Genomic DNA, 12,851 nt, shown 5'->3' on the forward strand with positions numbered 1-12,851 from the left:
CACAATAAAACCCCATTCAGAAACAAAATAATCAATTTTTCAGTAGTAGATAAATTGCTCCTTTTAACAGACTACTGAACTTATCAGTCTGAATAAAATGGATTATCTAAAAACCCAAGAGATATTCAAATGAATTTGTGACAAATGAATGATTGATCTTCTGTGATATCAAATTATTACACTGATAAATTTATTCTTATGTATAAAGGAGGCTTGGACCAATCTTAGTTCTTTCCTGATTGGATCAATTCCTAATCTTTTTGTGCTATAAGCTTGATTGCTATCTGAATGTATAAAAAGCGTGTATGCAATTATCATTTTCTGAACTATTTAACAAATGATTAGATTTTAGGATTTAAAGTTTTAACTTACTTTATTAATAGTCACCTGAAAACTGTCATTCACTATGATCTACATTGATAAGTCAGATTAGAATGATCAACAATTGACTCAATGCATGAATTAATCATCCTCAACATTCAATCTAATTCAACTTAATTAACAATAAGTCAACTTATAAATCAATCGTTTGAAATGGGCTATTATTATAGACTAATATTAGCTGAATAATCTTGAACAAACTAGAAGTACTTTCCAGCTGGTTAGGTTTAATATTATGACCTCTGAGCAACGGATATCCATGACCCCACATAGTATCGAACTCATGGCTACTATGGGGTTTGAAGATAGTGATTTCAATAATGTGTAGATTCGTGAGTGTAGACATTTGAATGCCCCAATGGTAGGAATGGACAGCTGTCTAGTGTTGGATAGTTTTCGATCATTACCAAACTAATCTCAGCTCTTTGTATGAATTTATCTAAAATATATGCTTCTAAAATTTGTCAGCATAATTCGGCCTATTTTATATACTTACTTACCTATTTACGCCTGTTACCCCTCGTGGAGGAGAATAGGCCGCTCACCACCATTCTCCACTCAACTCTGTCCTGGGCAATCCTTTCCAGTTAACATACATCCTTTTCATATCTGCTTCTATTTCCGGGCGTAATGTGTTCTTTGGCCTTCCTCTTTTCCGCTTCCCTTCTGGATTCCATGTTAGGGATCGCCTTGTAATACACATTGGTGATTTTCTTAATGTATGTCCTATCCACTTCCAACATCTTTTCCTAATTTCCTCGTCAGCTGGAAGCTGGTTTGTCTTCTCCCATGAAACGCTGTTGCTGATAGTATCCGGCCAGTGAATGTTGAGTATTTTGAGTAAACAAATGTTTATAAATACTTGTACCTATTTTATATATTCAAAATGTTTTAATTTCGTTGCAGATTCATCATAGATTTTTTGCCAGATCTGAATTGAAGTGATTTGTTTATCGACTCATTTTTATATTTGTTGAAATAGGTTGCTAAACGTGCATCCGTCGCAGCTGCTCCTTTAGCTACATGGGTTCGTGCTAATGTACAATATGCTAAAGTGTTGGAACGTATTGCTCCGTTAGAAAAAGAGCATGCTAAATTAAAACAATCATTAATCCAAGCTGAAAATTCATTGACAAATTTAACGAAAGGTTTAAGTAATGTAGATTCTAACGTGGCTAATCTACGGACTATTTTTGAAAAGCGTACATCTGAAGCAGCAAATTTAAAAATGGAGCTTGAAAAAACACGTGAAACATTGTTGTCAGCTGAAACATTAGTAGGTGAATTAGAAAGTGAGCATACACGTTGGGAGAATCAGGTAAATATGATACAATCTGAAATTTTATTGCCGAACATTCTACAATTAATTTTGATCATACAAATTAATCAAAATTGATCGGAAAAGTCACTTAAAATTTTTGGTGCATATATCAAACCAGGATATTGACAATCGTTTGTATAATAGTTAGTTTTATTTATGGGAAACATCCCTTAAGGTTTAAGGTAAAGGTCTAAAACTACAGTTTATAGCTAAGATTATGGTTAGGATCAGGGGTAAGATAAAAATTCTGGTGAGAGTCCTGCCACCCTATATGAATAGACTAACCTTAAGTTCTAACACTAACCTCAACGGTTAAAAACCTATAGTCTCCATCGTATGACTACTTTATCATCGAGTGATAATATTTATGAAAAATATGTCCCAATTAACTTCGTATATATTTATCAACATAATCTAAGTTTGTGAATAACGGAATAAAACGAGTCAAATAGAAGGATGATCTTGATCATACATATTTCACACATCCGTTAATCCAGACAGATAATAAGGGAAAAGAAGCGAAGAAGGTAAAAGTGCCTATTCAACTTAATTAAAACAATCCTCAGGATTTATAGGTACGATAGATACAAGCAAGTATGTAGACACATACGGATAAAAGTATACTATATTGACTACCCCGAATGAGCCAATCAAAGTTAAGGTAGCACCTTGTATAACTTTGCGCGAAATTAAAAGGTTAGTGCTAGATAACTTGTGCGTTGAGATTGATAAAGTAAAAATTCACAATATTTGGTTATTAAGATGCTTGTAATTGATAAAAAAATTATCTACTATGCAGCCAAATAGTGAATATGATATGGTGCTCAAACTAGAATACAAGAGGTACCTGTTCCTAGTGCAGATTATATGTTCACAAACCTGATGTGATTTAATTCACAGTCAAATGTATTTCTGTAGCTAGATAGTATTCTCTCATTCTAATTCCTGACTCCAAATTTCAATCCCAAAGTTATTAAGTTTGTTAATAAAAGTGTGGCAATGCATCATTACATTATAACTGATGCTGGTTCATTCATGATGAATACGCTAAACCTAATACATTATCCTAACACGTAATTTTAGTTAATTTCTTACCATCTGGCACTAACTTCCTTAATATGTAGTTGATGTCAGTTGGTGATGAAAAGTGTATAGGGTTATAATCTTAACTCACAACAATAACCCAACTCTTGATATATAGACTTGACCTTTATTCTTTACGAGAAGGAATAATTTAACATGTAATGGATTCACGAAATTGAGCGACACATCCAGCAGTGTCTTCAGTGAGTTACTATTTCACAACAGACCTGGTCGAACTCCACTGGTCACTGTTTCTCACTAGAACTCCAGGAAATACTTATCATATTCAAATCATTATTCCACCGTAATTTTACTTCTAACCGCTGAATAACAAGTCAGTGTTTTCTGATTAGTTGTTAAGTCGCTCAGGGTCGTTAGTATAGTATACTTTCACCAAATCAGCACTATTACACATACATAATCAAGGTTACGTTTATAGATGACAGGATAACTTATCATTACAAAAGATAGAATAAATCAGATATATGTGTAATAAAGTGTAGAAGCTATTACAGACCTATATTTAACTTGGGAAAATTCATCAGTAATGTAAACATGATCTACTTTGTAGAATCTTTCCTTTTTTTTGTCATAAATCATTTATATTCGCATCTTCTATTTTATGAATAATCGTAAGGGGTCAAAAAAATGTCTCAAGATCATTTTAGATATCTTTGGCGTTCAGCCCTGTACCTAAGTTTAGTCCGTTTCATTTTAAAACGTTCACATAAATATGGACGAAGAAGATTCTTCTTTCTATAAATTTGCATCAAAATCTACGCAGTCATGAGTTCATATCTAGGATCTAAAGAATACCCAAATTTAAGTTAAATGGACTTTCAGAATAAAGAATTGTCAGCATAATCAGCTTTCTATTATTTTACAATATTGAAATGAATACTATGTAACGTCTAAATGAATAAGTTTGTGTAGGTCAAATAAAATTTCTTAATGATTGGTCGAAATATATATAGACAACGAAGATTAGGGGAAATAATTACAAACTGAATAACTATATTCAATATTCAGTCTGAGATTATGTAATCCATGAAATAGATGTTATAAAAGTAGAATGAGTACTAAATGAATTTGTAGATTGTATTCATCACAGATTAATGTTATCTGAGATACTATCGAAACCAAGGATCACCAGACAACTGTTTTTTTTCTCGTGTTGAACTTCTCAGTAGTGAGCACCTACTACCTCTCCGGGAATCGATTCCAGAATCTCCAGGTCTAACGAAACCACTGGATTTTATTGATTTTATTGATCCTTGATTTCAATGATTCGATCTCTAGTAGTAATCCATAATAAAAGTTAACTTCAACTTAAAATAATCCAAAACATACCTGAAGACCAAAGTGATATAATTTCAAGAAGAATCGTATATATCAAATACCATTAGCATCTATGAGATATATATCAAACATAGAATGCACCCTTCTCTTTATCATTCATTTCATTAGTAAATGTGGTTTATTATACTGTTCATTACCTCTGACATCCAAGAAGCAAGGATTACCTACTGGTCGCATTTTCATTGTTTATTAATAGAAAAAAATATAATTTATTATTTTGGTATAATTAATCTTCTGCAGATCAATGAAATAACTATACAGTTAGCTAGTCTACCACCTTTGGCCCTGATAGCATCTGCATTCATAACCTATTTATCAGCTTGTCCTGAAGATGTACGTCGACAACAAATTACAAACTGGATTAAAGATTTAACTAATCTTGGTATAATGACAACATCTTTATCTTCTGAAATAAACAATGATCGTACATCAAGTCAAGATTTTGATTTACGTCGGTTTTTATCTACTGAACATGAGCAGTTATTATGGTATAGTCAAGGTCTACCGTCAGATCAGTTATCAGGGGAAAATGCTGTTACTATTGTACATGTAAGTCAACAATTTAGATGGTCATATACACATTTCACTATACAGCTCCTTTGATGTTTAAGTGCCCATTTAACTAAGGTATGATCGAAGGATAATGTTGTTAATGATATATATATATATATACTACTTATTTTTGTGTATACTATGTCAACAAATCACTCTAAGACGGCTTAGATAATTAAAGTCAAATATAAATTGTATCTAAGTTACTTATATTTCAAACATGTTACTATTGAACAGTAAACATGCAAGAGCTTGTGTAAAGTATTGGAATTCGGTAAAACACCGTCTCAGCAAATAATGAGATGATTCAGTTTTTGTAAGTGTGAAAAAGATACAAGTAAGTATGTAGGTACATAGGCACTATCGTATAAACATGCTTGAGTTTACTCGTGAGTAATTGACAAGGTCAAACATATATATGATAGAATAACTGGGAAGATTATAATAATCTGTGTCCGAAAGATTACTGTTATGTCTTCATGGTTAATTTCTGTACTTTAAAATGATGGTGATTTCATGTTATTAATGGAAATGATCACTGTTAACAATTCTTAGTTTATTATGATTTAACAGGTTACAGACAATAATATAATAGACATTCATTTCCATAATTATTACAAACGAAAAGACCTCGTAGGTTTTCTAAATATGCTTATTATTACTCTCAAGAATGCTAGAACTTTAGATGACAGTCTAAATAACGACTTATTCAGTGTCAAATAATAATAATAATAATAATCAAAAATCAAGTAATCAAGTTTCATCTTATAATATTTTAAAGGTTCACAGCACCATCCCAGGAGTTAAACACTGAACTATCAAACGTCACTGTGAATGATTTATATCCTGGTAATTTAGTTAATATCCAGCGGAAATTTGGAGGAGTCTATCCTCAAATTATGTGTCTGCTCTGAAATTCAATTTATTTAAATCTTTGATAACAAGCTTGATAATCTGAGTATCAGGTGTTTTCAAACATCTTGAATCCATTGAAAAGTTACGTTGGCATGAGTACTAGAAGTAAACTATAATTTTATCAAGGTTACAGATACGTGGTTGGTGACAAACGTCGAGACAACACAGTACCTAAATCTATATAACTGACTCGTAAATGTTAAGCGTCGTATATTATAGTAATATTCTTTTATCTTCTTTAAAATAGTTTAATATCCTGGAATCTTAAATTCCCTTGGTATTGTTTGGTTGAATCTTCTCATTGATGTTTAGGACTGCAATTGATCAGTCTCTTATTAGCATATGTGCATACTGTGCGTATTGCTTCGATATAGCCTTAATTCACAAGCATTATAAGCGAAGATAGATAGTGACTAGCAGTGGAATCCAGTTTGACACGCGTTTCGTTCTATTTGGGACTCGTCAGCTAGATGTACCTGTATCTCAGAGTTGATGTTCACTCTGGGACTCGAACCCAATTCCTTTCGCTTCAAACGCCATCACGTTATCCACTTATCTACTGAGTCCTGATAACCATCTGCTTGTGCAATGGGTTAAAGTTTAAATTTAATTGGTATTTGTTTACTTGGATTCCACCGCTAGACACTATCCACCTTTGCTTAGAATGCTAGAATCATGTTTGTTTCTAATATGTAAAATTTTCAGTACATTGGGGAGCCAAAAATATTGTGCCATAGATGTTGGGGTGAATAATAATGTCAATCAATAGAAAAGATAAAGATCACATAATCAGTATACAAGTAAACAAGAATGTTATTCATTCAAAGGTATACTTCAGTCAGGAGAAGCTTCTTTTAGCTAAGAAGATTCATTTTACCATTATGAATTATGTAATAGAAAACTGCATTAGGATAATCATATTCTTTTCTAAGCCATAAATAATAATATCTCAAGTCGTTGATTTGTAGAATCTGTAAGATCGTACTCAGTAAGAGGAATCAGACCTACGATTGTCAGCCCTATATAACAATCTTTTATATCATGGCAACATTACAACAAAGAACAGTATTGTACTATTTCAATAAGTTTTATATTTCTTAAGATTTCTGTGTACACTTACGTATTTTCTTATTAATTTTTTCAGACTACAATGTGTCCATTCATTATTGATCCATCATCCAGAGCATTAAACTGGTTAAAAGTTTATTTGAAAGATCAACGTTTAGAAGTTGTAAATCAACAAGTAAGCTATTCCAAACATAATATTAAATGAGTAATTTTTATGTAAATACATTTCAGATTGTATAGTTAAGATCATGAGTCAATTGAATAGCTAAGTTACTTAGCAATTATACAATAGGAAATATACATATCAGATTGGTCCATAAATAGTGCTTAAAGTTACCATTCATAATTCTCCACGGGATATAACACAGGTACATCAAGCTGACAAGTCCCGAATAAGACAAAACGAGCTTCCTGGATTCCACTGCTAGCCACTATCGATCCTTACTTATACTGTTGAAATTCATTATAGATTCTCTTTATAACATATAATAGTAATAATGAAGGTAAAACTGAGTCTATGTAAATTTATCTAAGATCATTTTGTACAAAATTCGAATGATGAATATTTAATTCTATGATCATTTGGTGTTTGTTTTTTTGTTTAGAGTCCAAATTTTATAACAACATTAGAATTAGCTGTTCGATTTGGAAAATGTTTAATTGTACAAGAAGTTGATGAAATTGAACCAATACTTATGCCATTATTATTAAAAGATTTAATTATGCAAGGTTAGTATATACATAATAATAATAATACATTTTAAATTCATTTAGTATTGTTTGTTTGAATCTTCCCATTGATGTTTAGGACTGCAACTGGTCAGTCTCTAATTGGCATATGTGCATACTGTGTTTATTACCTCGATATAGCCCCATTTCAAAAGCATTGTAAGCAAAGATGGATAATGGCTAGCAGTGGAATCCAGGACACGCGTTTAGTCCTATCAGGACTCAGTAGCTAAGTGGATAACGTGGTGGCGTTTGAAGCAAGAGGTACTGGGTTCGAGTCCCAAAGTGAACATCAACTCTGAGATACAGGTACATCCAGCTGACGAGTCCCAAATAGGACGAAACACGCGTCAAACTTGATTCCACTGCTAGGCACTATCTATGTAAGCAGTAATAGTCCGTTAAACAATTCCAAACGTTTTAACTTCAATAATCTCTCGTTAAGAATAACTCTTCATGAACAATCAAATTATGGGTATTTTAGTAGTGTGATATACACATCTGGTATTTTTTGTTATCGGTAAACAATGAGACATAACCTTTTTATTGACAATATCGAATATCACATACAAGTCCGAAGATCATCACTTAAAGATTATCTGATCTATATAATTAAAATCTTTGTCTTAAAATTTCCCGGTTCTCCACCAGTTTACCATGTAATAACAACAAACATTATGTGGTACAGTGAACCCATCTCATTTTGTGCTTTCTTGATCTTCTACATATACACTGATTTGCATAAATAAATAAACACAATTTGAAAATGTAATTCTGTATAATTTTATATAATTAATCAATCCTCTCAACCAGAACATATTTCTTGAAAATAAGCACATCAATCACATTTGAGATACTGTTTGAGAATAAGGCAGCAACATACATCTGTTTCATCTTAATATGAAACTTCTCAGTATTAAATACTTACAACCTAATCATGGATCGAATCCATGATTTTCATATCTCCTACAACAATTTTTTAACCATTAAATTAGATTATGAATCAATTGAAGCTAGACCACTATGGAAAATCTGGATGCACTGGGTGGGCGTCTCATCCTATTGTGGGACTCCTCAGCAGTGCGCATCCACGATCCCCCCTCGTGAGATTCGAACCCAGGACCTATTGGTCTCACGCGCAAACGCTTAAACTCTAGACTACTGAGTCGGCATCTAACAGTGCTAATGTCTAACTTCAACCGATCCTCGAAATTGAGTAGTCCCACAATAGGAAGAAACGACCGTCCAGTGCTTCCAGGTTTTCCATGGTGGTCTAACTTCAATTGACTCATGATCTTAACTATTAAAATCACTATAATATCCACAAAAAACCCCTTCTGACATTAAATTACAATCAATATGTTATATATAATTGTGTTGAAACCAAATTATGATATTTGTAAAACTCATTTCATAAACAATTAATTACCTATCAGAAAGGGTTTCGTGAAGATTTTAGTAATTTTACATAGTTGAGATCATGAGTCATTTGAGGCTAGACCACCGTGGAAAACCTGAAAGCACTGGACGGCCGTTGGTTGCCGGCTCAGTGGTCTAGTGGTTTAGCGCTTCCTATTGTGGGACTCCTCGATTTCGTGGATCGGTTGAAGTTAGATATTAGCATCGTTGGATGCCAGCTCAGTAGTCTGGAGGTTAAGCGCTCGAGTGCGAGACTGATAGGTCTTGAGTTCGAATCTCGCGAGACAGGATCGTGGATGTGTATTGCTGAGGAGTCCCATAATGGGACGAAACGGCCATCCAGTTCTTCCAGGTTTTTCATGGTGGTCTAGCGTCAATCGACTCATGATCTCGACTATATAAAATTAATTACCTACTTTATTTTGTTTTGTTTCTTTTTCTTATCCCTTCATCAGGATCACGAAATTTTATAAGAATTGGTGAAAAATTAATTGATTATCATCAAGATTTTCGTTTATTTCTATGTACACGTAAACTATTATATAGTCTAGATTATATACAACCAATTAGTGCTAATCCATTAGTTACTATAATAAATTTTATTACAACACAAACTGGTTTAATAGAACAATTATTAGAAATTACATTACAAAATGAATATCCACAATTAGAAATTCAACGTCAACAATTAATTCATAATGAAGAGGAAATGAAAATGGAATTAGCTAAATTAGAAAATGATCTATTAGAGGTTAGAGATGTATTTTATCCTTCTTTCTATCTATATAAACTTTACACTTATGAATTGTTTTAGAATTATTCTTAATGTAGTGTGGGTTACTGATATCCATATAAGTAGTATATAACGATGGTCGGGCATTGAATGTATTTCAGTAAAAGATCGATAAGGAGAGAACGGGAACGGCATGCAATTGGTACGAAAATGAATGAACAATTATAATCGGAGATTATGGACGGATATTTGCAGAAGAAACAGTCAAATTGGGACAATTGATTGTTATTTTGTAAATTAACTGTTGATTATATGGTTCTCATATTTTAATGAGATATTCTGTAATGTTGTGCTGAAATGCATTCGGTTGTCCCCACTTGTGTTCTTGTTCACTACAGTAAGAGTTTTAGTGTTGTTGTTTTCTTCCCACTGTTTATACTAAGGATTGTAAATAATCAGTTCTCACTGGAAAAATAAGCTACTTTGATGTCGCAGATGCATTCAGGTTACGTTGTATCAGAAATAGGTCGAAAGAGCGGTCTCGGATTCCATCGATGATTATTGTTAAGTAACCACCAATCTAAATTCTAATTTGGTTTATTTCGCATTTGCTATGCACTATATAGCTAGGGATCTCTGACTTTACCAATTACACACCCGACCAGCACTATTGAGCTTGAGTCAACAGCTATGTTCCTATTGGCCCGTTATTTGCAAGCCCCGATCTATTACCTCCCTCGATTCCAAAAGTTAACAATCAACCTCGACCAGTACAAACATTTCTTTCTGTTTGAAACTCGTCAGCTGGATTTATGTACATTTATGTTGATGTTCTCATTGGTACTCAGACCCAGTATCTTTCGCATCAAGCGTTGATACACCATACGCCCAGCTACTTAATCTCTAGCTTTTTCATTGGGTATAATCTTCACGATGATTATTAGAGGAGGTTCAACAACGAAATATCCTTCCTGAATCAGGATCCATCTATTCTAAGTATTTAAAGTGTTTCGGTGTTTACAGCTGATTACAATACCTGATAATTTCTCTCTTTACTCCTGATTATTATATATGTACAATGTAAAATTATCCTTCACGGACTTGGTGTTCATAATGAAAAGACAGTTCAAGCTTTTATAGTATTTTTTTCTTACATGTTGATTATTATATTCATTCTTTTTGATTTCTTGTCAAATGGAACCTTTTCAATTAAATATATGAAAGGAATTATCAAATGCTCATGGTAATATATTAGAGAATAAAGAACTTTTGTCATCCTTAAATAAAACAAAACAATCAAGTTTAGTTGTAACGAATTCACTGGAAGAATCCCTACGTTTACAAGCTGAACTGAATAAGGTAAGATTAACTAATACCATTCTATATATTATGTAAGAATATCGAACATTAAAAAACGAAATGAGATCATTCCATCTTTTCTTGTGCTCTGTATCACTCACATACGCACTAGTTTGTACACATGAATAAAATGCTTTACAATCAAAATTTTATGTACAACGTGAAAAATGCATTTAGCACACCAGTGAAAATCAGCAATTATAAATGTATCCCACATACATACAAGTTCAATAACGTAGATGAATGAATTAAACTAAAGAGAGAGATTATGACCTAATCGAATATGTAAGAAATATATGAAACTTGTTACGATTACGGCAAACAAAAATGATGAAAGTGATGTGAGATGGTTACCCACCAAAGACAATGAAAGATGGTGGAGCAATGTTGTGAATTGATTTAAGTTAGACATTACCGCCATCGAATCCCTGCTCAGTGATCTAGAAGTTAAGCGTTCGCATGTGAAACCGAAGGTCTTGAGTTCAGTTCCAACACGTGTGATCGTGGTTGGGTACTGATGAGGACCTCACACTATGAGGAAACGGGCATCCAATACTTCCATGTCTTCAGTTAAGGTCTAACCTAAATTTCATGGCATGATTTCGATGAAATTCGACAATCTTCACAACTGCATACTGAAAGTGATAGTAATTACCAAAAGAAGCCATTGATGAATGAATCATATTAGCGATGATATTAACATTACTAGTCATAGTAACACAGGTAGAAGGTACCAGTGAACGGAAGTAGTTGGATGTCTAAATTGATAAGGAGTTAAACATTCTATTGGATATTGTGAAGATAAAAAGACTAGTTATCATATCAGTAAATTAGAAATGAAATAAGAACTAAACTAAATTGAACAATGGAAATGTTGGGATAAGATACAGATGAAGTCAAACAAATGAAACCGTGAAAATAAAGGAAGGGGAGTATTAGCAATGACAAGTGAACCGCAAGCTCTTTTTGAACTGATAATTTGAGTTTTAGATGACCGATCGCTCCTGCTTCTGCGTACCGTAGAAGTGTGTCTTATTCTATCTATTTATTACTCAAAATACAATATCAAGATCTACTGAATTACCCATATTCAATATATATTTTCTAATACCACTGCTAAACAACTTAGGGTCATTCAAGATAAAATTCTTTAGAATATGTTCTGATTTTTTGTTAAAGAATATCTTCTCTGTTCTTCCAGCGTACGTGTTGCACATAAAATTACAATTATGAAACTTCACTTATTTGCACAAATATGTATGAATGTGGATAAATTAGTGGAGCACATGATATAAGATGACTTCATTTCGTTTCAGAATATTCGTTATTCTTGATTGACAACAGTTCACTATCTTGGTTGTAACACTTATAATTGTATTGAAAGACATTTTCATTATGTATTGACATTGACTATTGATCCACTGGAAATAAGAAAGCTCTAGACATCTATTTTATTTGACATTGATTACATACGATCTCAGCGGGAACAAGGACTCAGGACTGTCGTCTTTCGTGACGGGTATCATACGATTTATTGACTTAACTGTATATCAGCTAGTTGGTTGTATTCCTTATTTTCTTCTATTTTCGAGTAATTATCCATTATTGGACAAGTCACATTAATTTAATTGAATGCTTTACAAATGAATGATAATTTCATTTTCCTAATATATTCATTCCGTTGAATGGTTGTCCTGTCTTTTGAAATGTATTTTGATTGTGGTTCGAAAACCATGTCCCACAAAAACGACAATCACTTCGACAATCTTAGTTACTCAACTATTTGATTTTCTCCCTTAAAACACACTGAAGATGTGAGATGTAACTGGTAGATTCCGGCACGAGAACATAATATCATGCTTGTTGTTAGATCCGAAGGTCTGAAATTTACTAGCATGTGATGTAAGTGTGAAGTCCCGACCGTTGCTGCTA

At 32.9% G+C, this 12,851-nt stretch overlaps 1 protein-coding gene across 1 annotated transcript in view; it reads left to right on the plus strand.

Moving 5' to 3' along the window:
- The window catches only part of Smp_165620 (hypothetical protein), a gene marked incomplete at both ends in the record, with an annotated part of 110,947 nt that overhangs the window by 69,255 nt on the left and 28,841 nt on the right, over positions 1-12,851 (plus strand). The window contains 6 exons of the mRNA XM_018798098.1: positions 1,364-1,699; positions 4,385-4,693; positions 6,756-6,854; positions 7,285-7,408; positions 9,283-9,578; positions 10,785-10,919. Coding sequence (XP_018646725.1) covers positions 1,364-1,699; positions 4,385-4,693; positions 6,756-6,854; positions 7,285-7,408; positions 9,283-9,578; positions 10,785-10,919 — 1,299 coding nt within the window. The remainder of the gene's footprint in view (positions 1-1,363; positions 1,700-4,384; positions 4,694-6,755; positions 6,855-7,284; positions 7,409-9,282; positions 9,579-10,784; positions 10,920-12,851) is intronic.

Source organism: Schistosoma mansoni, assembly GCF_000237925.1.
Source record: "Schistosoma mansoni, WGS project CABG00000000 data, supercontig 0156, strain Puerto Rico, whole genome shotgun sequence".
Taxonomy (NCBI): domain Eukaryota; kingdom Metazoa; phylum Platyhelminthes; class Trematoda; order Strigeidida; family Schistosomatidae; genus Schistosoma; species Schistosoma mansoni.